Raw genomic sequence first — 23517 nt, 5'->3', positions numbered from 1 at the left:
ACAGATCAGTAGGAATAGAGAAGACCTGAACAACACTATACACACGTAGGGAATCATTGTGGCCTTGGGTTAGGCAAAGCTTTCTTAGATGTGACACCAAAAACCCAATAACTAAAAGAAAATATTAATAAACTAAACATCATTAAAATGTAAAACCTCTGCTCTTCCAAAGACACATACTCAGAGAAACTATCTGTAAAACACTTATCTGACAAAGGACTTGCATTCAGAATATATAAAGCACTCTGAAAAATCGTTAACAGGAAAATAATCAATAAAAAGTGGGTACAATATTTGAAAAAGATACTTCGCTAAAGACAATATAAGGACAGCAATTAAGCACAAGAAATAATGTTCAACATTATTAGTCATGACAGCAAAAATTAAAACCTCAAAGAAATGCCTGTTATACACCTATCAGAATGACTAAACAAAATCAGAACAAAATGGATAATATCAAATGCTGCTGAAGATACAAACCAACTATTATGCATGGCTGATGGGGATGCAAACTGCTAAAACTATATTTAAAAAGAGTTTGCAGTATCTTATGAATTTATATATACAGTCTGCATACAACCTAGCAATCCCAATCCTAGCTACTCAGGAGAAATGAAAATATATGTTTGTATGAAGATTGTTGGTGAATATTTATAGCAACATTTTTCATAATTACCCAAAACTTGCATAATTTTAATGTCTTTTCAGTATGAAATAAACTGTGGTGCATTCATTCAATGGAATGCCATTCAGCATTGAAAAGGAACAAACTATTGATACATTGATGACTATCAAATGCATCCTGCTAAGTAGAAGAAAGCAGATCCAAAAGCTGCATACTGCATGATCCTGTTTTTATGACATTTTGAAAAAGGTAAAACTCTAGAGACAAGTAACAAATCAGTGGTTGCCAGGACTGGAGGTAGAGGAAGGAGGGGGCTACAAAGGCAAATAGAAATTTTGGAGAGCAGTGGGCATGTTCTATACCGCAATCCTAGTGATGTTTACGTGACTGTGTGCATTTGTCGAAACTTAGAACTATACACTCAAAGAGGTGAATTTTATTGTGTGCAAATTTTACTTTAATAAGCCTGGCTTTTAAACAAAGTAGATAGCTGTAAAAATGTTCTATCAATCAGATGTTCCACTTATTCCATTAATTCAGTAATACTCTCCTTCACTTCAATTAATACACCAAAGACACATTTTTATTAACCTTGCTTTTTATGACTATGGATGTATGAAATATCTAATACATCCAAAGGCTTTGTTTTAACCTCTGCTCACGGTGGTGTTAACTACTAATATAATTGAGAGTGCTGAGCTCTTCTCTGCGTGACTATAGCCACCCTTGTGATTAAGCTAACAGTGAACAGTGAGATGAACGAAGAAGAGGTTGAAGCAAAACTCAACTGCTTAAGGGAAGGGCCAGGCGAGTGAGCAGAGGAAGAGAGGACCTGAATAAACACACTCTCCAGAGGAGGACACCCCTGCTCAGCTTTGGCACAAGGTAGCCACAAAAGAAACTACACCCAAGATTGGCAGACTCTCGACACTTTTGAGAGAAGTTGGAAATCCTAATTTGTTTTTCATAATGAAGGAGAAAACTTATTTGATCTTCTCAGTAGATGCAAAAGAGCATTTGATAAAATTCTATATGCAACTTCTAGCAAACTAGAAATAAAATCTTTTTTATAATTGACAGATAAAATGTATATACAGTTACAGAGTACAACATGATGATTTGATATATGCACACATTGTGGAAATCCTAATTTTTTTATGTGAATGCTCCCATTTCTTTTCATTTCATTATTATTATTATTATTATTATTATTATTATTTTGAGACCAAGTCTTACTCTGTCACCCAGGCTGGAGTGCAGTGGCGTGATCTTGTCTCACTGCAACCTCCAACTCCCAGATTCAAGTGATTCTCATGCCTCAGTCTCCCGAGTAGCTGGGATTACAGGCCCCCGCCACCACGCCCAGCTAATTTTTGTATTTTTAGTAGAGATGCGGTTTCACCATGTTGGCCAGGCTGGTCTTGAACTTCTGACCTCAAGTGATCCACCCGTCTTTGCCTCCCAAAGTGCTGGAATGACAGGTGTGAGCCACCGTGCCTGACCAACTCTCACAATTTTTAAATGTTGGGAGCCTTTGAAAAAAAATTGTACGGATAAAACAGTACTTGTCTGCGGGTCCTGAAGTTTGCAAGCACTAGTCAAGAAATGTGGGTATAGAAGAAGAACTATAATAGGACACATTCGGATCTGATGGTTTAATAGAATGATTTCCAAGAAGTTACAATAACTACTAAGAGGCTAAAACACGGTAAGGAATTTCGACTTGAGGGATAAGAAGGGACAAGGATGAAAAGAAAATCTATGTGTCTGTGCTAAGTGTACACATGTAAGTGTATGCAGGACAAGACATGAGCATCATTCTTTGGTGGCAGCACGAATGTGGGTAGGCTGAGAGGGGCTTCTCTACCCTGATGACATCCTAGGAGGGTCCTATTTCTCACCCCTGCCATAGACCCTAAATCCCTTACCAGAAACCCAAAACCCCTAAAGCACTGACAATCTCAAGGTTTGGCTGGTTGGTTATATTTAATTCATTCAGTGGCCAACACTGATCTGAAGTCAAGCTATTTGGGGTCTTATTATCTTTCTTTAGGTAAAGACTCATACATTGCACACAAAGTCAGCACGACGTGCAATTACCGGCTACAACTCCAGACGAAGACTAAGGGAGCCATACCACACATGCATATGACTTCATGCCTCTATTTTTCTACCTTTCCTTCTATCTTGTCATTCAAAGATCTCAATAATTCTGAATCTTGAAATATATTTGCCCCCACAGATTTCAGAAAAGAGATTGTGGTCCCACATAAGCTTCCCAGAAGGTCTCATATGTGACTAACAACCATCACTAAACTTCTGAGGGCATCTCAGCCTGGCACCGCCCTTCCACTTGCTTTATACAGGCACAATACATCAACCTCTAATTCAAGGATGTTTTGCCTCTCCTGCCTCAGCCCAGGTCTTAAATCTTAGGAAAAGATTTCTTTCTTTCAATGCCCTGTCCTATTTATGGAACCTCCCAAGAACAATTCTGCCTTTTCTGAACGCCGACAAATTGCAAAGCCTCTAAATCCACAGTCAAAAATAAACAGACAATTGGTATTAAAAATTAATCAGTGCTTTCAAGGATTCCAGAAATCAGCACTTAAATCCGTGTGCAGGAAGAGACAGAGATGGCTTTTTTTTTTTAAGACAGCAGAAATGTAAACAAGGTCAGCAAACTTTCCTCTCTAGAAGATATCTTATGGTGCAAACGCTTTACGTGTGGAAGAATCCGAGGGGGGAATGAACTGCTGCTTTTGATCATGAGAAACAAATGGAAAATGTATTTTGCAGATGATAAGTTGCAGGCCCTTATGCACCCCCAAATCACGTGGTAAACTCTGTAAAGCAAAAAGCATGGAAAGAAAGCCCCATCAAACCAAGGTTGCACTTAGCTAGAGGGCAGGGGCGGTTTGGGATAGGGGTGGAGCTTCGCTAGGTCCCTAGTTTTCAGCACTTCCCCTTGCTGTGCAAATATCAGCTTCAAATCCAGTCCCAGTTGCCTTTCCAGCCAAATCACTGCCTCCAGCACTGAACACATGGACATCTGTAACAGCCACTCTCTTAATCAAAAGTAAAATCCTCTGGATACACACACACACACACACACACCACACACACACACACACACACACACAGAATGTGAGCCTTAATGAAGAACAGTCCACACTTGCTTTAAAGGGAACATCCAGTTCACCTGGATAAATTCTCTCAAGGGCAAGGGGCGAAACCTGGAGGAGGTCGGTCACGCCCTGCTCAATCAGCACCGCCTTCCTCTGCAAAGTGCTTTCTACCCATTCAGTCATTTTATCAACAAAAAACTGCTGGGAGGTAGGTTGGGAAGGGAATTCTTCAATGGCCACTTTGCATCTAGGAAAACTGAATCCTAGAAACGCAGGAACCTGGAGCTAATTAACAGCAGAATTCAGGCACCAGATTGTGACTGCTGATTCTTTCAAATAAAATAGAAAAGTGCCCCCCTCTCCTACACCCCCACCCCGACTTGCCCCCCCTTTCCCTCGTCTCTCACTCCTTCTTCCCCCCTCTCTCACCCCCCCTCCTCTCTACCTGGAGCGCTTAGAAGAAAGGAACACTTATATAAAACATAGCAAACTTGTCTGGTTGGTGTATATGAGAAAGCGCAGCCTCAAGGAAAGTAGATTTTTCTGGATTTTCAGGCGGTGCGGAATGACTTTTGAAAAGCAAACGCTACTTTTAAACATCCATTGACAACTTGTCTCTCTCAATGCATTTCTAGCTCAGCCTCTGAGCATTAGGCGGGAGGGGGTGGCTTTGAGGGTTCTCTGCTCAGAGCCTGGGGCCAATACCGGACCCGCGGCGCCGCACGAAGGCTCAGGGCACCCATGTGCGCACCTCGGTTTAACCAAATGAACCCGAGACCTTCGCCAAGGCGCGGGCAGCAGGAAAGCGACGCTCTCCTTTTTCTACGCCCTGGACGCGCCCCGGGACTCGGGCAGCCGCTGTCCCTGGCAGAGCCTAGGCCTTGCTCCCCGCTTGCCCCGCGGCTACTGAGGCTGGAGACCGCCTCTCTCCGCCCTTCCCGCCGCCGGATCCGCGCGGCCACTCGGCCGCACACGCACATAATAATAAAGGTCGGAAAAACCACACGGCTACCATTTGTGAGCCCTGCGGGAGCCATACGTTAGCTCCTTTAAATTCCTCCAACCCAAAGCAGGGCCGTCACTCCCATTGTAGAGAAGAGGACACTGAGGTGAAGGAGCTCCGGACAGGACCGCTGGTGAGCTAGTTCCCAACGCGAGGGGCGCACCCACCTCCCCATCCGCGCTCCCAAACCACAGAGGACTCATTTGAGAGAACCCGCAGAGAGCCCCTGGTTTCTGCCAAGCTGGGGTCCCTGGTGAGCTGCGCGATGGGTGAGCGTTCCTCTAGGGCCAGCACAGAGACCGGTTGCGGAAAGGGCATGCAAAGAACCGGGCCTTCCCTTCTGGAGCACCAGCCCCACAGTGCCGAAGCTGTGGATGGGGAGCCGTGGATAGCGAGCACACAGCCGGGAGGAAGGGGCGCACAGAGCGGAGCACCTCTCCTGGATGCCAGTTCCACAGGGTGACTGTGCTGGGGCTGGGGCAGGTCCCCACGGAACTCAGGGATGGGCAACAAACACCGTGTCCCTCAGCCACGCCCCCTCCTCGTCCGCGGGGCAGCTCTGGGTCTGGGGGGTCCGGGGTGGGAGATTCGGGACTCGGGACCAGCCTAACTTGCCCGGATCCCGGCGCCCTTCTGGATTAGGGGGGCGGCTCGGCATCCGCAGAAGCGCTCTTGATGGGATCCGCGCCCCCACCGAGGTCCCCGCCGCACCCCTCGCTTCGGCTGCCCTCACCCCGAGCTCCCCCGGAATCGGGAAGTTCGCATGCGTCGGCGCACCAGACACCCGCCCCGGCCTTACCTTTGCCCAGAAGCGCGCCCAGCAGCAGGCTCAGCGCCCCGCACAGCGGCGCCGCCGGCCCGGGGCCCGCACCCTCGGAGCGCATCCTGCGTCCCGGCCGCTCACGCAGCCCGCCGCCAGCCCGCAGCGCACCGCCTGCCCGCGGCCCCCGCCGGCCGCCCCATGCCCGGGGCCACTCCCGCAGCCCGGTCGGCCGGGCCCGCTGCGTCTCCGCTGTCCGAGGCCCGCCCCTGCCGGGTCCACGCCGCCGCAGCTCCGGCTCTGGCTCTGGAGGTTCCGGCTCCGCCGCTGCTCGCGCTCCGGCCGGGACAACTTTTCTCCAGCAGCCGCCGCAGCCGCCGGCCCGCCCCGCCCCCGCCCCGCCCCCGGCCCCGCCCCCGCCCGGGCCCCGCCCCCGCCGCGCCCCGGGACCGCGGACAGATTGAGGGTACGGGAGGAGAGAGTGCGCCTGCCCCCCGGGAGGGGCGGCAGATGGAGAACCCCCCCGGCCCGGGCAACGGAGGGTGTGCCCGGGAAAGAAGACGGGGCGGGGAGGGGGCGTCTCCCCAGGCGGCTGGGACGGCTCCTCCGGGGGTCCGCGCCTTCCCAGAGAAACTCAGCGTTCCCAGCCCCCTGCCTGGGTGCCCAACGGACCGCGGCCTGTGGCCCGGAGGGTCCTGCCCAGGGACCCGACGCTCAAGGCGGAGCTGGACCCCTTTTCCCCACCCTCCCGTGGTCACTGCGGGACCTGGTGGTCGTCACCCCGCATTCCTCAACTTCAGGTGGCCGCTGCTTTAGCCGGGAGGGCTGGGGACATCTGGAATGCAAAGTCCCGCGCAGCTGCTGCGGGGAGAGCTCCTAACCGGATCACTGAGCGGGGAAAAGCAGCGCGCAGCGGAGCGTGAAGGCGGGGTGCGGGCTCAGACAGATGCGGGTGTGCACCTGTGTGTGTGCGGAGGGGGCGAGGCACGAGATCATAGCGGTGTCTCTGGGAAGGGGATTAGAACGCAGCGGGGAAGAAAGGATCATTTTTCACTGCATGTCTGTGGGGCTTCCACTCCCCAATCATCTCCCCCCTCCATAGTGTGTGTTTTATTATCTTTTCAGGGGGTGGGGAACAGCCCCTCTCTAGACTTGCTCCTGCAATAAGCAATTTCTCTGCAGACTCAGGCAAGGAAGATCTGCCCTCCCCACCCCACTTCGTTCTCTGTATCTTTTCCCTCTGATTTCTCCAGCGCTGGCCTCCCTCATGGTGGTGATCCCAGGTGATCTCAGCGGCTTCTCTGTGCGGTTCCTGATGCTTATGCTCGGGTCTTTCTGCCAGGCGTGGTCTGAGCAGTTTGAGGGCGGGACCCCGACTCCCCCTTGTGACTGGGAGTGAAGGGCCACGGGTTCGGAGGTCTCTGGACGTCCCCTTCTGTCCTGAGCTCCTCACCACGGGCTCAGCATCCCCTCTCACCGTGGGCTGGCTCGGTCCAACATCAAAAGGAAGCCTGAGGGGTCTTTTCTCACCATCAGTGCAGGAAAGAATTTCAAAAGAAAAAAGAAATCCTTGATTGAAAGAAGAGATATGTAAACGAATGATCCCCAGCAACTGCAACCCCAAGTCTTATCTCCCAACTCAGCCCCTAAGGAATGAGCTAGACATTAAGGAGAAATTGGGGCGGGGTGGGGCGAAGGCTTTGCAGGGCACTGGCCAGAGTGGGAGGCTTTCTCCTGGGGCGGGGCCCGGAAGTCTGGGCCAGGCTGTGGGGGAGATGTCTCCCTGGTTTTCTTGGCCGGCTCTACTCACGTGATGTGGGGAGAAGGCATCTTGAAAACTAGCCAGGCCCCAAAGGGAACGGTAAAAGCTTGATTCTCATAGGTCTGGATAACAGATACTTGATTTTTAAAGTGGATTATGCTGATAATCGCCCCATTCTTCAGTACATTCAGCTAGAGTAGACCTGACCTTGGGGGCAGGGGGCAGTTATAAAGTGGATTTGGGCTCCTAAAACGGAAGGTACGTTTTATTCTCAGTGTTTTGAGCCTGAACATCACCGGGGAATAAATATTTTTTTTTCATTTAAATGTTCCCAGCATGAGGGAGAAATACACAACGTGTCCCATTGTTTGTAACTGAGGATGGGAATCTGCCTTATCCTCTCTCCTCCCTATGGGATAACAGTGAAAAAAAAAACCCAAAGAAGTGCCCTCCACTCCCCTGTTCTATGCAGCCTCATAATGTAGCTTCTTTCCACATCATTTCTTTCCTTTTGGCACAGAACATTGCTGTCCCTACTGCAAAGACAAGTCAGGTCCTGGACTACATCTCTATGATGCAAATAATCAAAACCAGGGGCTATCGAACAAGCCACAGCAAAATAAATACTAATTCAACATGGGGTTGGAGTGGGGAGAGGATTCTCAGTCAGATAAGCTCACTGCACAGTACCCCAAAGGCATCCACTGTCTTCAGGTGCTCCTGAATCACAGATGCCCCTTGAGACTATGATGCCTCCGGGCAGCCCCTGTGAGAGACTTCAGGAGACCCAGCAAATGAAAGCTTCTCTGCAAACCTTCCTTTAGGACTCCATTTAATCTATTGCGTGTCCCTCTCAAGAGCACTCAAACAAACATGCACACAAAACTGAACAAACAAATAAAACAGATGACATAGTCAATTTCTCTTTCATAGGTAAATCCACAAAAATTGAGGTTCATGGGCTAATAAAGTTTTCCATATTTATTTTTTTTAAGTCATGTATCATTTAACCCCCAAATCATTAATTCCTTAACTTAGATTACTTCCAGATGGCTTTCTGAATTTCATAAGGAACATCAGAGGCTGCTAATCTCCTCAAAGGCTGTTGCAGAATTCCTTAAGGACTGTGGGCACATGGAAGCACTTAACATAATTTACGGGAGAGGAGAATGATTGGAAAGAGGAAACCTGCTGCTTCCACAGGGTCTCAGGGTTCCTAAGTCAATGAGGCAACTTCGGATTTTTTCGTTCATGCTTAAATGTTAAATTGTTAATATCGCATAAAATGAGGGATGGAACTCGTGATTTTAGTTCAAAGGCTTCTTGCATTGTCTACCTGTAGACAGGGGACAATATGGGTATGTATTGCCATGGACATGGAAAAGAAGGGCTATATGTTGGCCTCATGAAACAGCTATGGTCATCCTGCAAACTCAGTATCAAGTCCTGACTATGGTGCTTACTATTAGAGATAAAAAAAGAAGAAGAAGAAGAAAAAAAGGGAGAAAAATGAAAGAAAGGTCTATGCTTACTTCTGTGTCCTGCCATTGTTCTTAAAACATATAGGCACTATCTGATTTAATCCTCTTCACACTCATGGGGTGTATTATTCTTATCCTTGCACATTTTATTCATTCATTCATTCATTCATTCAACAAATAGGTGTCACTTGCTTACTATTTGTCAGGCCCAAATTTTGGGGTTCTACCAGTGAACAAAATAGATGAGGGTCCTAAATTCATGGACCTTACATTCTAGTGGAGGATGCAGACTCTAAAGTAATATACAAGTAATTGTATCTGTTAATGCAGTGATATGTGTTGTGAACAAAAATAAAGCAAAATAAGGGAAAAGTCTGATTTGGGGGTGCAACTTTAGGAAGGTGGGTGAAGTGAGAGCAATTTTTGGGAAAAGAGCTTCTCAGGCTGATAAAAATGAAAGTGCAAAGACCCTAAGCTGGAGTCCTGAAAGGTCTTATTTTTCTTTCAGAAGGATCACTCTGGCCACTTGTAGACCACAGCCTATAGGGGTAGCCAAGGAAGCCTGAAGTCTAATTAAGAGCTGGCTCAAGGCACCCAGGAGTCTTGGATGCTTGCACTGGAGTAAGAGGAGCAGAGCTGTGAAGTCGAGACATGGACCAGTTAATGATGCCTAGTGGAAGTGAAGCTGGCAGGACGTGCTGATGGATGGGTGTGGACTGTGGGAGGGAAAGAAGAGGCCACTGTTTTGGCCCAAACAACTGGGTACCTGAGGGTTCTCTTTATGGAGGTGAGGAAGACAGGGGGTGAGTGACCTTGGTTGGTACATTGGTACAGATGAGGAAACTGAGGCTCATAGAGGAGGTTAAGCCACTTGCTGGTATGTGACAGCCCATACATTGAAAATCAGCTCTCTGCACCCACCAGAAGCAGCCAGGCCAGTTTATGACCACCAACCCTAAGGCAAATTGAGTATTGCATTGGTATGAACCATAAGCCCTATGTCATCCCCTCTTTCATTAAATCCAGGTCTAAGTCTGGCTAAGGTAGAGAGGAGTCAGAGGCATGGAATGCAGAAATAATACATTCTTCCTCTCCCCGTGTGGATAAAGATTCCAGCCTTTATTCCATCTAATGAAAATATATTTAGGGAACATTTATTGGGGGCGATTCGCTGTATGCCCTTGTTCCTTTATCTGTTTGCTTGCTCATTCCTCATTCCATGTCAACTCCATGAGGGGACTATGTCTGATGTGCTCACCCCTGTATTCCCAGCCCCTACAACAAGTGTGTATGTGAAGACAAGTCCTTGTCCAATGAATGAATACGGTAAATCCATAGGCTATTAGCCCTATTTTACTAATGAGGAATCTCAGAATCGCTCATTTTACCTTTAGTTCATTTAGCTGTTAATAGTGATGACGATGATAATAACAATTAACATTTATTAGGTACTTACTAATTGCCAAATATCTCATTAACAACCCTATGAACATGTACTCTTGTTATCTCCAGTTCACACATAAGAAAACTGATGTCAAAGAAGGGAAGTGGTTAGTTCAATGCCACTCAACTAAGAAGTGGTTGAGCTGGGATTTAATCTAGACCATCTGACTTCAAAGTCCACATTCACAACCATTCACTAGACTGATAGGTGTGTGCTCAGGTGTGCCTGTTTCCTACACCAGATGTCTAGGAAACTTGTGTTAGGTCTCACTTGCTACGTCTCTCTTTGTGTCAGGTTTCACTTGTTGGGCCCTTTTATTTTAAACAAGCCCTGAAGAATTGTCCGTTTGTAACTTCCACTTACCATCCCAGACAACCCCTTGAGACCTTTGTGCTTCTCTGGCACTGCTACTTGAACTCAGCCTGTATGGAGCTTAATCGACCCTGAAGAGGACATGGGCCCAGCATCCCCAGATAAGATGCAAGATGCAGGTGACTTTTGGCCTGTGAAAACAACATTTAAGACTGATGGTCAAATGGCCATACCTGGTTATCATCCCATTTTCCACGTGGTACCTGTTGGATGCCCAAACTCCTCTCACATTTGTGGTTAAGACCCACAGAGTAGAATCTCAACCCTTCAACCTTCCAATAGGGTTCAAGGCCAGCAAATGATCAATTTACTACAGGAATTAGGTTAATGAAGCTTCAGATTAGGTTAAAAATGGAAGTAATCACATTGGTATTTCCTTAACCGTATTTGCATCATCATCATCATCACCATTATCACCATCATCATCACCATCAACATCACCATCACCATTATCATCACCATCATCATCACCTCATCATCCATATCATTATCATCACATCATCACCATCACCATTATCATCACCATCATCATCACCATCATCATCACCATCATCATCACTGTCACCATTATCATCACCATCATCATCACCATTATCATTATGATCATCATCACCATCATCATCACCATCACCATCATCATCATCACCATCATCATCATCACTGTCACCATTATCATCACCATTATCATCACCATTTTCATTATCATCATCATCATCATTATCACCATCATCATCATCACCATCACCACTATCATCATCATATCATCATCACCATCACCATCATCATCCATCATCATCATCATAATTACCATCACCATCACCATCATCACCATTACTATTATCATCACCATCACGATCACGATCACCATCATCATCATCATCATCTCTAACACTCGCAGATTCCTCACTCTGTGCCAGGCACTGTCTGAAGTACTTTGACAGGTGTGGACCCATTTAATCCTCCCAACAGTCCTATGACATTACTTTTGTTATTAACCCCACTTACACACGAGAAAATTGAGATACAGAGTTTAGAAGACTTATCCAATGTCACGGAACAACTAATTGGCAGAGCTGGTATTCAAACTCAACTCTCTTGCCATAGACTCCTTGCTCTAAATAGACAATTCTCAGACTTTCCTGTGTATACACGTGACCAAGGGAACTTGTTAAAATGCAACTTCTGATTTAGTTGCCAGGGGTGGGGCCTTCTCCTCTGCATTTCTCCCAAGCCTCCAGGTGATCTTGATGTTGTGAGTCAGTGGGCCACCTTTGAGTAACAACTCCCTAAATAATTACCCTATTCTGCTCCCTATCTACTTATGCAAAATCATATTATCCAAACTATATTTATTTGAAAATTTCACTGACATTAAACCCTTTCCTGCTTCTCAGCATAAAGCAATCATAGCATATTCAGTGCATTCTGTCATTCCAGAAGAACCTTGAGACTGGAGAATTCGTCCTGCAGTCAGTTAATGATGGCTATTTAATGCACACTCCTCACCAAACCCAGTATTTGGAGTGGGCAGGTGCAATGACTGGCTTTGGTCTAGTTAGTAGCTGCTCCATCAACTGAGTCCCTAAGTGACCTTAATGGGCACAGACCCCTGCCAACCTGCAGTGGACACAAAAAAATGGAATGAGAAGTGAATGTTTGCTGTTATATGCCCCTGAAAGTTTGGATTATTTGTTACAGCACCTTCACATAATCATCCATCCTCATTGGAACACCCAGGCATTCAAATTCATTGCATGTCCACTCACTCAGCTGCATTCCTGTTCCTTTTGGATGATCAGGTCTTGCAGGAATAGGACCCACTCTGTGTCTATGCATTCTTCAGTTCAATAGTAACTGCTGAGTGAATTACTTATAGGCAGGGTGCCTGCCCTCTGACAGCCCATTAGGCAGGATAATATGCATGCACAAATATCTCAAATCAACATCAGAAAATAGGCACACATTAAATGTTTTAAGGGCCTAGAGAAGATAAAAACGATTTCACTGCCCACCTGTCCCCCACGTACACTAATTATCCTGTTCCCTCTACTGGCTCTGCCCAGTTCTCTCCCTCCACAGTCCTTGTACTTGCCACTCTCTCTTCCTGAAATACTTTTCCTACCATGTCCCTCTCCTTACAAATATTATGCCCTCAGCAAAGTCTTTTGTCCCAGGGCCACATCACCAGAAACGAGCGCAAAGCCTAGACCATATCCAGCACTCAATAAATATGGCTGAAGAAATTTCATGATGTTTGATCACAGGCATCAGGAACAGTGGGAGATTAATAGTGGGGATGCAAGGAAAGAAAGACAGGTCTTTCTGGCAGAAAGAATGAGACAGTATGCAGGACAGCCCATAAACAAGAATGGAAGTTGTTATAACCAGTCAGTTCCCATAACCACCAGCCAGAAGATGCAGATTAAACCAGTTCCAACATCTTGGCATTGAATTGGGCTGGGTTCTGCTGTTATATCGATTTCACCCTCTCCACCCCTAAGTCTTTGGATTTATTTTCTCAATTTTGTAGTCTTTATTCACAAGGACCTAAACGTGGAATTGTTAATAGAAAATAATTCAAACTCATCCACTCTACGAAATGCACACAGAGTTCAGTTCCAATATTAAACTATCTTTAAAAAGCCCCTTCTGGCCGACCATGATCCAAATCCTAAACTATGGGATTACTTGTGATTACAGCAGATCCAGCCAGGTTCTGGGAAGGAGGACACTGGTGACTTTTATGTGTGATTAGCTCCTTTCAACCACCTTTCTCAGGGCAGACAATCCAGGTAACTAAAGGCACTTCATAGAAAGACCCACTGCATTGCTTTTAACTCTCCTTAAGACTCTCTGATGGCTTGTTAAAAAAGATTGAGCTTCAAATGGAAATCTGCCAAAATTGTGTTGTTTTGACACTTGGAACAATGGAATGCCAATTCCATTAATTTATGTGCGAAATATCTCAGCTCCAGACCCACACGCAGCCTGGGAATGGTTATAGAGTAAACAGCGCTCCCTGGTGGCCCTGACTAGCATTTGTTGCTAGCAGAGAAAAAAGAAAAGCTCAGATTCGGGGGTCTAAGTGGCAAACAAATCAGAAGAGTGTCACTACGTTCAGCAGCATTTCACACTGATGAATGTCTTTGTTCTCAAGAGGCAATAATGGTCACTACTGGCTTCTTTACCTCTGACTTGTAAGTAAAAGTTGTGATACCTCCTGGGGCAGCCCATCTTTGATATGTTCAGTAAATAGTGATGCCTACTTAAAGCTGTGCCCTCGATAGAGCTCAGGAGACAGCTGTTTGATCTTTATGGAGCATCCAAGAGATTACAGCTCAGCCCAGCTGGGAGCAGGACCAAGGTTGGTGGAAGGAAGGCGTGAAATTTGTATGTCCTGCTCACCACAAAAAGCGTTAAGCATAAATTGTTTAGGTTGCCATTCTACTTATGGATGGAACTCAAATGCCACTGTATCAATCAAGGTTCAGTGAGGGAAACAGAACCACTAGGAATAGGAATCTATTTTTAGGAATGAGATCTTATATAATTGTGGGAGAAGCTAGAGCTATAGGAACCAGAAGAGGGAGTCGGAGGATAAGCAGAAATTACTGACCAGCTTCCCTGAGGCTCTGGCATGGGATTCAGGACAAGCTGAGCTTTCAGTCTATTTCAGGGGAACAAACTGGAACTCGCAGGAGGATCCGGGGAGGTGGGAGTCTCCAGCTACCAGAGCAGGAAGATGAAAGGGGTACTGTTCAAAACGTGTTTGTAGGAGTTCAGCTTCCGGCATGACCAAGTCAACGCCTGCTGGATGGATCTTCACGTAGGTAACAACCATAAATTCTGAATAAGATACAAAACAAAAAGAGCAACACAAACACATCAACAACACCGCAAAGACTTCCAGAAGGCTATGAAAAGTGAAGGAAAACAGGAGATTCTGGAGGGAAGTTGACATTTGGAAGGAGAGGCGTGGAGTGACTTTCCTGTTTTGGTGGCATTTTCCCCTAAAAACAGGCCAAAATCATTGCTGCAAGCGACAACTGACACTCCTGTAGAAACTCACTCTTTCTTTTTTTTATTTTTTATTTTTTGAGATGGAGTCTCGCTCTGTTGCCCAAGCTGGAGTGCAGTGATGCAATCTTGGCTTACTGCAACCTCCGTCTCCCAGTTTCAAGCAATTCTTGTGCCTCAGCCTCCTGAGTATCTAGGATTACAGGTGCGCAACACCATGCCTGGCTAATTTTTGTATTTTTAGTAGAGACAGGGTATTTCCATGTTGGCCAGGCTGGTCTTGAACTCCTGACCTCAAGCAATCCACCTGCCTTAGCCTCCCAAAGTATTGATATTACGAGCATGAGCCTCCGCGCCCTGTGGAAACTCACTCTTTCTAAACTGAAGAACCAGACAACAAAATCTGTAGCAATCACTGCTACTGGAATGCAGAGGGGGAAATCCAACAAAGGAAAGAGCCAGAAAGAAAGACCCCCAATTGCTTGTATTAACTTTGCCCACGTTTTTGGATGACCCATGAACCCCCGGGAGCATGGGGAAGATTAGGCAGCATAGCTAAAGATAAAGGGACTGAGCTGATTTAAGCTGAACCCCAAGAGACATTTTGTAGTGTGAATCCAACCAAGTCATTACTAGCCAAAAAAAAAAAAAAAAAAATTCAGTTAACACTTTATTGATGAATACAACAAAATAGAGTCTGCACGGAATTCAAAACTTTAAAACAGTCAGAAGTATAACATTTGTCATTTGCAAGGCAGAATCCAAAATTACTTGGCATTCAAAAGCCAGAATAATGGGCAAAGGACTTAAATAAACATTTCTCAAGTGGCCAACTGATTTACGAAAAAACGCTCAGCATTACTAATTATCAGAGAGACATAAATTAAAATGATAGTAAGACGAACACCTCCCACCTTGTAAGGATGAGACTTTAAAAAGATGGAAGATAACAAGGGTTGGTGAGGATTTGGAGAAAAGAGAACTCTAGCACACTGTGGAAATTTAAGCTGGTGAAGCTGTTATGTAAAACACTATGAAAGTTCCTCAAAAAAAAATAAAAATAGCCAGCATGGTGACTCACATCTGTAATCCAATAACTTTGGAAGGCTGAGGTGGGGGGATCACTTGAGCCCAGGAGTTCGAGACCACCCTGGGCACATAATAAGACTGTGTCTCCACACAATAATAAAAATTAGAATAAAAAAATAGCTGGACATGGTGGCATGTGCCCCAGTCACTCTGGAGACTGAGGTAGGAGGATCACTTGAGTCCAAGAGTTTGAGGCTGCAGTGAGCTATGATTCCACTGCTGTACTCCAGTCTGGGTGACTGAGCAACACCCTTTTAAAAAAATAGAACTACCATGTGATCCAGCAATCCCACTACTAGGCATATGTCCAAAGAAAATAAAATCAATGTCTTCAAGATATATCTGCACTCCCATGTTTATTGCAGCACTATTGACAATAACCAAGATATGCAATCAGACATAGTGGACATCAGTGGATAAATAGACTTTTAAAATGTGGCATATATGCACAAAGGAATACTGTTCAGCCTCACGAAAGAAGGAAATCCTGTCATGTGCAAGAACATGGATGGACCTGGAGGACGTTATGCTAAGAGAAATAAATCAGGCAGAGAAAGAGAAATACTACATGATTTCACGTATATGTATGTGTTGGTCCATTCTCACACTGCTGATAAAGACATACCCAAGACTGGGTAATTTATAAAGAAAAAGAGGTTTAATGGACTCAGTTCCACATGGCTGGGGAGGCCTCACAATCATGGTGGAAGGCGAAAGGCCTTACATGGTGGCAGACAAGAGAGAATCAGAGAGCCAAGTAAAAAGAGTTTCCCCTTGTAAAACCATCAGACCTCGTGAGACTTATTCACTACCATGAGAACAGTATGGGGGAAACCACCCCTGTGTTTCAATTATCTCCCACCAGGTCCTCCCACAATAGGGGAGAATTGTGGGAGGTACAGCTCAAGATGAGATTTGGGTGGGGACACAGCCAAACCATACAATGTAGAACCTAAAAAAGTTGAAATCACAGAAGCAGGGAGTAGAATGGTAGTTACCAGGGGCTGGGAGGGGAAGGGGATTGGGGAGATGTTAGTCAAAGGATACAACATTTCAGTTTGATAAAAGGAACAAGTTTAGGCGATCCGTTGTACATTGAGACTGTAGTTAACAATATATTGTGTACTTGAAGATTGCTAAAAAAGTAGATTTTAAATATTCTCATTACAAAAGAATACAAGTATGTGAAGTAACAGATGTGTTGATGAGCAGCTTGATATAGTTATTTCACACTGTAAGCACACATATATCAAAACATCATCTTGTACACCATGAAAAAAATATATATATATACTATTTTCATTTGTCAGTTAAAACACTAAAAAATGCAGAGAGAACAAGATTGAAGAAAAATGAATAGAGGTGCAATGACTGATAGAAATGAAATTCAGTGGAATGTATGTGTAAGTAAAGTTGCAGAAGGAGAGGAGAGAGACTAGGACAGAAAACTATACTTGGAGAAACAGTGATTGAAAATGTCTTCAATTTGGTGAAAAAATCATTATTTATAGAGCCAAAAAGTTCAGCAAACTTAAAACATTTAGAGTAATATATATTATGACGATAGTTTAAAGGTGAGGACAGGAATAAATTAACCTAAAGAGTTGCAAGTTTTCTGCATTTTTTTTTGTAAAGAGGTAAAATATTAACTGCAAATTGTGAAAATTTAAAGATTACAATCCTCTGAGTGATTATTAAAAATAATTAAGGAGTTGTGGCTAAAAAGTCAACACGTAAGTAAAATGGAATTTAAAAAGTATTTGAATATTTCAAAAGCAAGTAGAAAAGGAGGAACAGATAAACCTTTAGTAAAATGTTAGACCTAAATCTAACCATACCATTAATTGCATTCAATGTAAATTGGGTAAATACTCAAATTAAAAGGCAGAGATTGGCCAGGCAGAGTGCACACCTGTAATCCCAGCACTCTGGGAGGCTGAAGCGGGCAGATTGCTTGAGTCCACGAGTTCAAGACCAGCCTGGGAAACATAGCAAAACCGGGTCTCTACTAAAAATACAAAATACATACAAAAATTAGCCGGGTGTGGTGGCGTGTGCCTGTAGTCTCAGCTACTCGGGAAGCTGAAACATGAGAATCGCTTGAACCCAGGAGGTGGAGGTTGCAATGAGCCGAGATCGTGCCACTGTCACTCGAGGTGACAGAGCGAGACTCTGTCTTAAAAAAATAAAGAAATAGAGAATAACAAATAGCAGAGATTATCAGAATGATTTCAAAGAGAAGGTCCATCTATACACTGTCTCTAAAAAATACACTTTAAATATAAAGACACAGATTGGATGAAAGAAAATGAATGAGAAAGATGTACCTTGTGTTATGTGTCAAATTATGACCCATCCCCTGCCACAAAATTCTTATATTAAAGTTCTGGTCCCCAGCACCTCAGGATGTGACCTTAGTTGGAAATACGGTCTTTGAAGATGTAATCAGTTAATTAAGATGGAGTGTGGTGGGGCCCTATATGGCGCCCCACTAAATATGGCTAGTGCCCTAACAAAAAGAGGACATCTGGACACAGACACACATACTATGTATAGACGAAGGCAGAGGTTGGCGTGATGGGTTCTCAAGCCAAGGAATACAAAGGTCACCAGCAAGCCACCTGAAGCTAGCGGGGAGGCGTGGAAAGATTCTTCCTCAGAGCCCCAGAAGGAACCACCCTGCCAGCACCTTGATTGCAGGCTTCTGGTCTCCAGAACTGTGAGATAATGTTAATGCATTTATATTGTTTCAGCCACTCAGTTTGTGGTACTTTGTTAAGGCAGCCCCAACAAACTAATACATCATGTAAAGAGGAAGCGTAGGATGACCAGAATGGCTATACTAATATCAGATAAAATCGACTTCAAAACAAAGAGCATAACCAGATATCAAGAAAGACATTTCATAATACTAAAAGCATCAGTTAAACAGAAAGACATAAAAATCACAAGTATATATGTAGCTAATAATAAAGACTCAAAACACACAAAGAAAAATTAAACAGAATTAAAGATAAATATGAAAAATACCAAAATAATTGTCAGAGAATTTAAACACCTCCTCATCAGCAATCAGCAATTGAAACAACATTCCTCTCTCCTGCTTTCCCTATCCCGTCTCTTCCTCCCTCCTGTGTCAGTAGAGATACGGATGATCTCAACATTATCAACTACCTTGCCTAATTGATAATTATAAAACACTATACCTGGTAACTTCAGAGTCCACATTATTTTCAAGTGTACATGGCATTTTAATCAATATAGACCATTTGCTGAGCACAAGAACAAGTTTAAATACATTTAAAAGAATGGAAATTATCTAGGGCATGTTATCTGTTCAAAATTGAAATTAAATTAGAAGCCAATTACAGTAAGATATCTTAAAAAAAAAAGCCCAGATATTTGGAAATTAAACAATGTCTAACTAATCCATGAACCAAATACAAATTACAGGAAATTAGAAAATATTTTGAAATAAATAATAATAAAAACACAACATAAAATTTGCAAAATGTTGCTTAAAAAGTGCTAAAAAGGAAATTTATAGCTTTAATTGTTTACAGTAGAAAAAAAGAAAAATCTAAAATCATTTACCTAATTCTATACTTTAAGAGCATAGTTGGAAAAAAAAAAAAGCAAGCGGAAGGAAGAAAATTAAGACAGAGAGGCAGAGGGGAGAGAAAAAGAGTGAGTGAGTGAATGAGTGGAAGAAAGAACAGAGAAAATGAGCAAAGTCTAAATTGTTTTCTTTTTTTTTTTTTAAATATCGATGACAATTATAAAACTATCTCAACTGATGAAAAAAGGAGGAAAATAGGAATTACCAGTGTCAGGAATGAAAGAGGAGTTATTACTACAGGTTTTCTGAACAGTAAAAGAGTATATCATCAAGAACAATAATTCAACAACTTAGATGAAATGGAAATCTTTGTGGAGAAATGAAATTTACCAAAACTGACACTGGAAGAAAAAGAATATCTGAAGAGTTCTACATTTATTGTAAGTCATTAAAATCTATTGTTGCCATGACAAATTACCACAACTTTATCGATTAAAGCAGCACAAATTTACTATCTCACAGTTCTGTAGGCGAGAAGCCTGGTATAGGTTTTACTGAGATCAAACCAAGAGGTCAGCAATGTTCCATTCTGTTCTGCACCAGAGCGTCTAGGAGATAATTCATGTGTTGCTCATTCAAGTGTTAGCAGAATTCAGTCCTACCCAGGTGTAGAATGACTGAAGTCTTAATTTCCTTGCTGGTTGTCAGCTGGGAACTGTCCTTGGCTCTTAGAGGCCTCTTTGGGGTTATCGTTGACCATTCAGGGTCAGTAACAGGGGCTGAATTCTTCCTTCACTGGCCCCTCTTGGGCCTAGCTCAGAAATATTCTCAGATTTTAAAGACTCATGTGATTAGATTGGACTCAGCTGAATAATTCAAGATAATCTCACATTTCAAGGCCTGTACCCTTAATCAAATCTGCAAAATTCCCTTTGTCCTGGAAAGTAATATAATTACAGTTTCCAGGAATTTGGCATGAACATCTTTGGAGGAGACATGATTCTGCTTACTGCAAAATCTTTATCAAAGGCTTCCCAGCGAGAAAACTCCAGGCCCAGATGGTTTTATTGGTGAATTTTATCTACCATTTAAGAAAGAAACAAGAGCAGACTTGCACAAAATCTTCCAGAAAATGAAGGAAGAATAAATTCTTTTCAATTCATTTTTATAAGGCCAGCATAATCTTTTTTTTATTATTATATTTTAAGTTTAAGGGTACATGTGCACAACCTGCAGGTTAGTTACATATGTAAACATGTGCCATGTTGGTGTGCTGCACCCATTAACTCCTCATTTAACATTAGGTATATATCCTAATGCTACCCCTCCCTCATGCCAGTTAGAATGGCGATCATTAAAAAGTCAGGAAACAACAGGTGCTGGAGAGGATGTGGAGAAATAGGAACACTTTTACACTGTTGGTGGGACTGTAAACTAGTTCAACCATTGTGGAAGTCAGTGTGGCGATTCCTCAGGGATCTAGAACTAGAAATACCATTTGACCCAGCAATCCCATTACTGGGTATATACCCAAAGGATTATACATCATGCCGCTATAAAGACACATGCACACATATGTTTATTGCAGCACTATTCACAATAGCATAATCTTAATATAAAAATCTGACAAAGTCATTACAAAAAAATTACAATTCAATATTTTTCATAAACACAGATAGGAAAACCTTTAACAAAATATTAACAAGTCAAATCTGACAAACTCTGTATATTTGTTGGGGTTTTTTTTTTAAAGCTATGGAAATCTGTCACTGTTCTGTCACTTCTGGTGCAACTTGCTGGTCATAGGAAAAGCAGTCCATAGGAGGGCTAGGGACACAGTAAAGGAGAGAGGGGAGAAGCTAGATGTCTTCTATTTCCTCTGATTGCTATAACCTTCAGACAGTAATGAGTACTGCTTCACTCCCACCTTCCAAATCTGTCAGTCTGTGAATTCTAGATCTATGAATTCATGTTTGGCCAACTTTATCCTGGAAACATATGAGGCAGGAGATCCTTGAAAACTTACTTTCTGCTTAACTAAGCAAACACAGCACACATCTCCACAGCCACTGAATAGTCCATTTAAAAATGCCGTGACTCAGTTAATGGTTAAGCCTTTTCAAAGAGATATAGGTAGGGAGTTAAATCTTATTTGTTTTTAATTTAATTTATTTTAATTTTAAGTTCCAGGATACATGTGCAGGATGTGCAGGTTTGTTACATAGGTCAATGTGTGCCATGCTGGTTCGCTGCACCTATCAAACCATCACCTGGGTATTAAGCCCCACAGGCATTAGCCATTTATCTTGATGCTCTCCCTCTCTCACCCAGCAGGCCCCAGTGTGTGTTGTTCCCCTCTCTGTGTCCATGTGTTCTCATCGTTGAGCTCCCACATGATCTTGTTCCTTTTCATGGCTGCATAGTATTCCATGGCGTATATGTACCACATTTGCTTTATCCAGTCTGTCATCGATGGGCATTTGAGTTGATTCCATGTCTTTGCTATTGTGAATAGTACTGCAATAAACATACACATGCATGTATAATCTTATTTTTAAAGAAAGAAGGTAAAAGTTTGATAGATGTTTGAAGTGATGAAATGAGAGTTGGCATCATTCCGTTTTTGCTGAATTCTCAATTGCACTTGAAAGTTGAGATGGAGACCATGGAGGCTCTACAGGTGTTAGCAGCAATTCATCAAAAACACAGAAATTTGAGTATATTAACTACAACACACATACACACATGTACAGAGTAGAATGCAGAAAACACTTCAGTGCTGAAGATCACACTCAGCCCAGTCTTTGCTTCTACCTTCTTCCCAGAAAGTATCTTGCTTGAGCATCTGTTTCTCCCAAATGTGTCACTTTTGGAGATCTCAGTCCATTCCTGAGAGGTAGCTGGCATTACAAGAAAGGGAACCTCACCAAAGAAAGTTTTGATTTTGCTGCGAATTGTCACATATTAAGACTTTGGGAAGGAAAAAGATAAGACTTCATTTTTGTTTAATGATGCAAGGAGATGACAACCTCCTTGAGAAATGCCTTGTTTAGCTTGTAGTGAACACAAGGATCATACTCTCTTATAAGACAACATCTAGAGCTTTAATGCTGAGCTTTCATCACCAATTAAGAGATTTAACAAGCAGAGTGCAATGGAGAGTTATCACACAGGTCATACAGAAATTTGGGGCTTTGGTTGAAAAGAACTGGAGGTGATTGCAGGATGGTCATGAGAGTCAGGGAACTGCTTCAGTGATATACTCAACACTATTTCTAGAAGAGCAGAGGGCAATAGTTTGGATTAGAAGTGTTACACAACATTTTAGCATCATGATTTAACTTCAGCACCACCAAAGATGCCTTCCTCTATCTACATTTTTATAAGTTCAAGATACTTGACCACCCTGTGGCTGTTTTCTAATCTTTAAAATGGATGTAATAAAAATACATATATTCTAAGTTTGATGTGAGTATCGAATCCATCAGAATGTTCTTGGTGACAGGAAACTGGGCCCAAAGTGTCTTCACCAGTGACGTTTGTTGATATACTGTAAGACTAAATGTCCATGAACAGGACTGCCTACAGATGAGGCCTGATCCTAGACTCACACGAGGTCTATCTATTGTGTTCCTTTTGGATTCGTTTTCAGCTCTGCATGTTGGGTCTGGGGAAATTTAGGCTCATCAACCCATCTAGTCTAGCAGAAGGAAAGAAAGCTTACTCAATGGCTTAAGTATAAGTCCTATGATTGAGTCAAGATTTTGCCCAAGAATGGACTGCCTTGGAACCTGGGCCAGGTGGAAGGAGTGGGCTGATTGGTTTGGTCTAAATTGCATGATGCACTCTGGATCCTGGAGGTTGAGTTAGCTCCACAAAGCTCTGTGGCTGAGATTAGGAGTAGAATGTCTTTTTCTAAAGAGTTCTGTTGACCCAAGAAAGGGAATGGACAATGAGTAGCAAACACCACAAGTATCCACTATGGCCAAGTAGTCCTAACCCTGCTTTTATCAGCTATGTCAAGAAAAGCATCAATTTTCAGCCCATGTTTTCCATATGGGCAACTTCCCAACTCTAAGCACAGTGTCAGAATCCATTAACTATTTCCAGTGTCTCTAGCAATTAAAATCATGTGCCACAGGGGTGAGCTCAGACCATCTTCTATGAGAGCTTGGTGGTGGTATTTGTTTTAGGTTAATTACAATAAAGAGTATGCTGACACTGTTTGATTCCTTCCACGTCCATTCCACCCTCCTCCTGGTTGGTGAGATTGCGAA

The 23517-nt window shown here is 43.4% G+C and overlaps 1 protein-coding gene across 1 annotated transcript in view; it reads right to left on the bottom strand.

Moving 5' to 3' along the window:
* The window catches only part of TMEM132C (transmembrane protein 132C), a 453190-nt gene extending 447545 nt beyond the window's left edge, over positions 1–5645 (bottom strand). Inside the window, exon 1 of the mRNA XM_012509870.2 lies at positions 5556–5645. Coding sequence (XP_012365324.2) covers positions 5556–5640 — 85 coding nt within the window. The 5' untranslated portion in view covers positions 5641–5645. The remainder of the gene's footprint in view (positions 1–5555) is intronic.
* Positions 5646–23517: the final 17872 nt, after the last annotated feature.

The sequence above is a fragment of the Nomascus leucogenys genome, chromosome 10 (assembly GCF_006542625.1).
Source record: "Nomascus leucogenys isolate Asia chromosome 10, Asia_NLE_v1, whole genome shotgun sequence".
NCBI classification, from domain to species: domain Eukaryota; kingdom Metazoa; phylum Chordata; class Mammalia; order Primates; family Hylobatidae; genus Nomascus; species Nomascus leucogenys.
The sequence above is the reverse complement of the archived record's forward strand: the minus strand, read 5'-3'. Positions and strand labels throughout refer to the sequence as shown.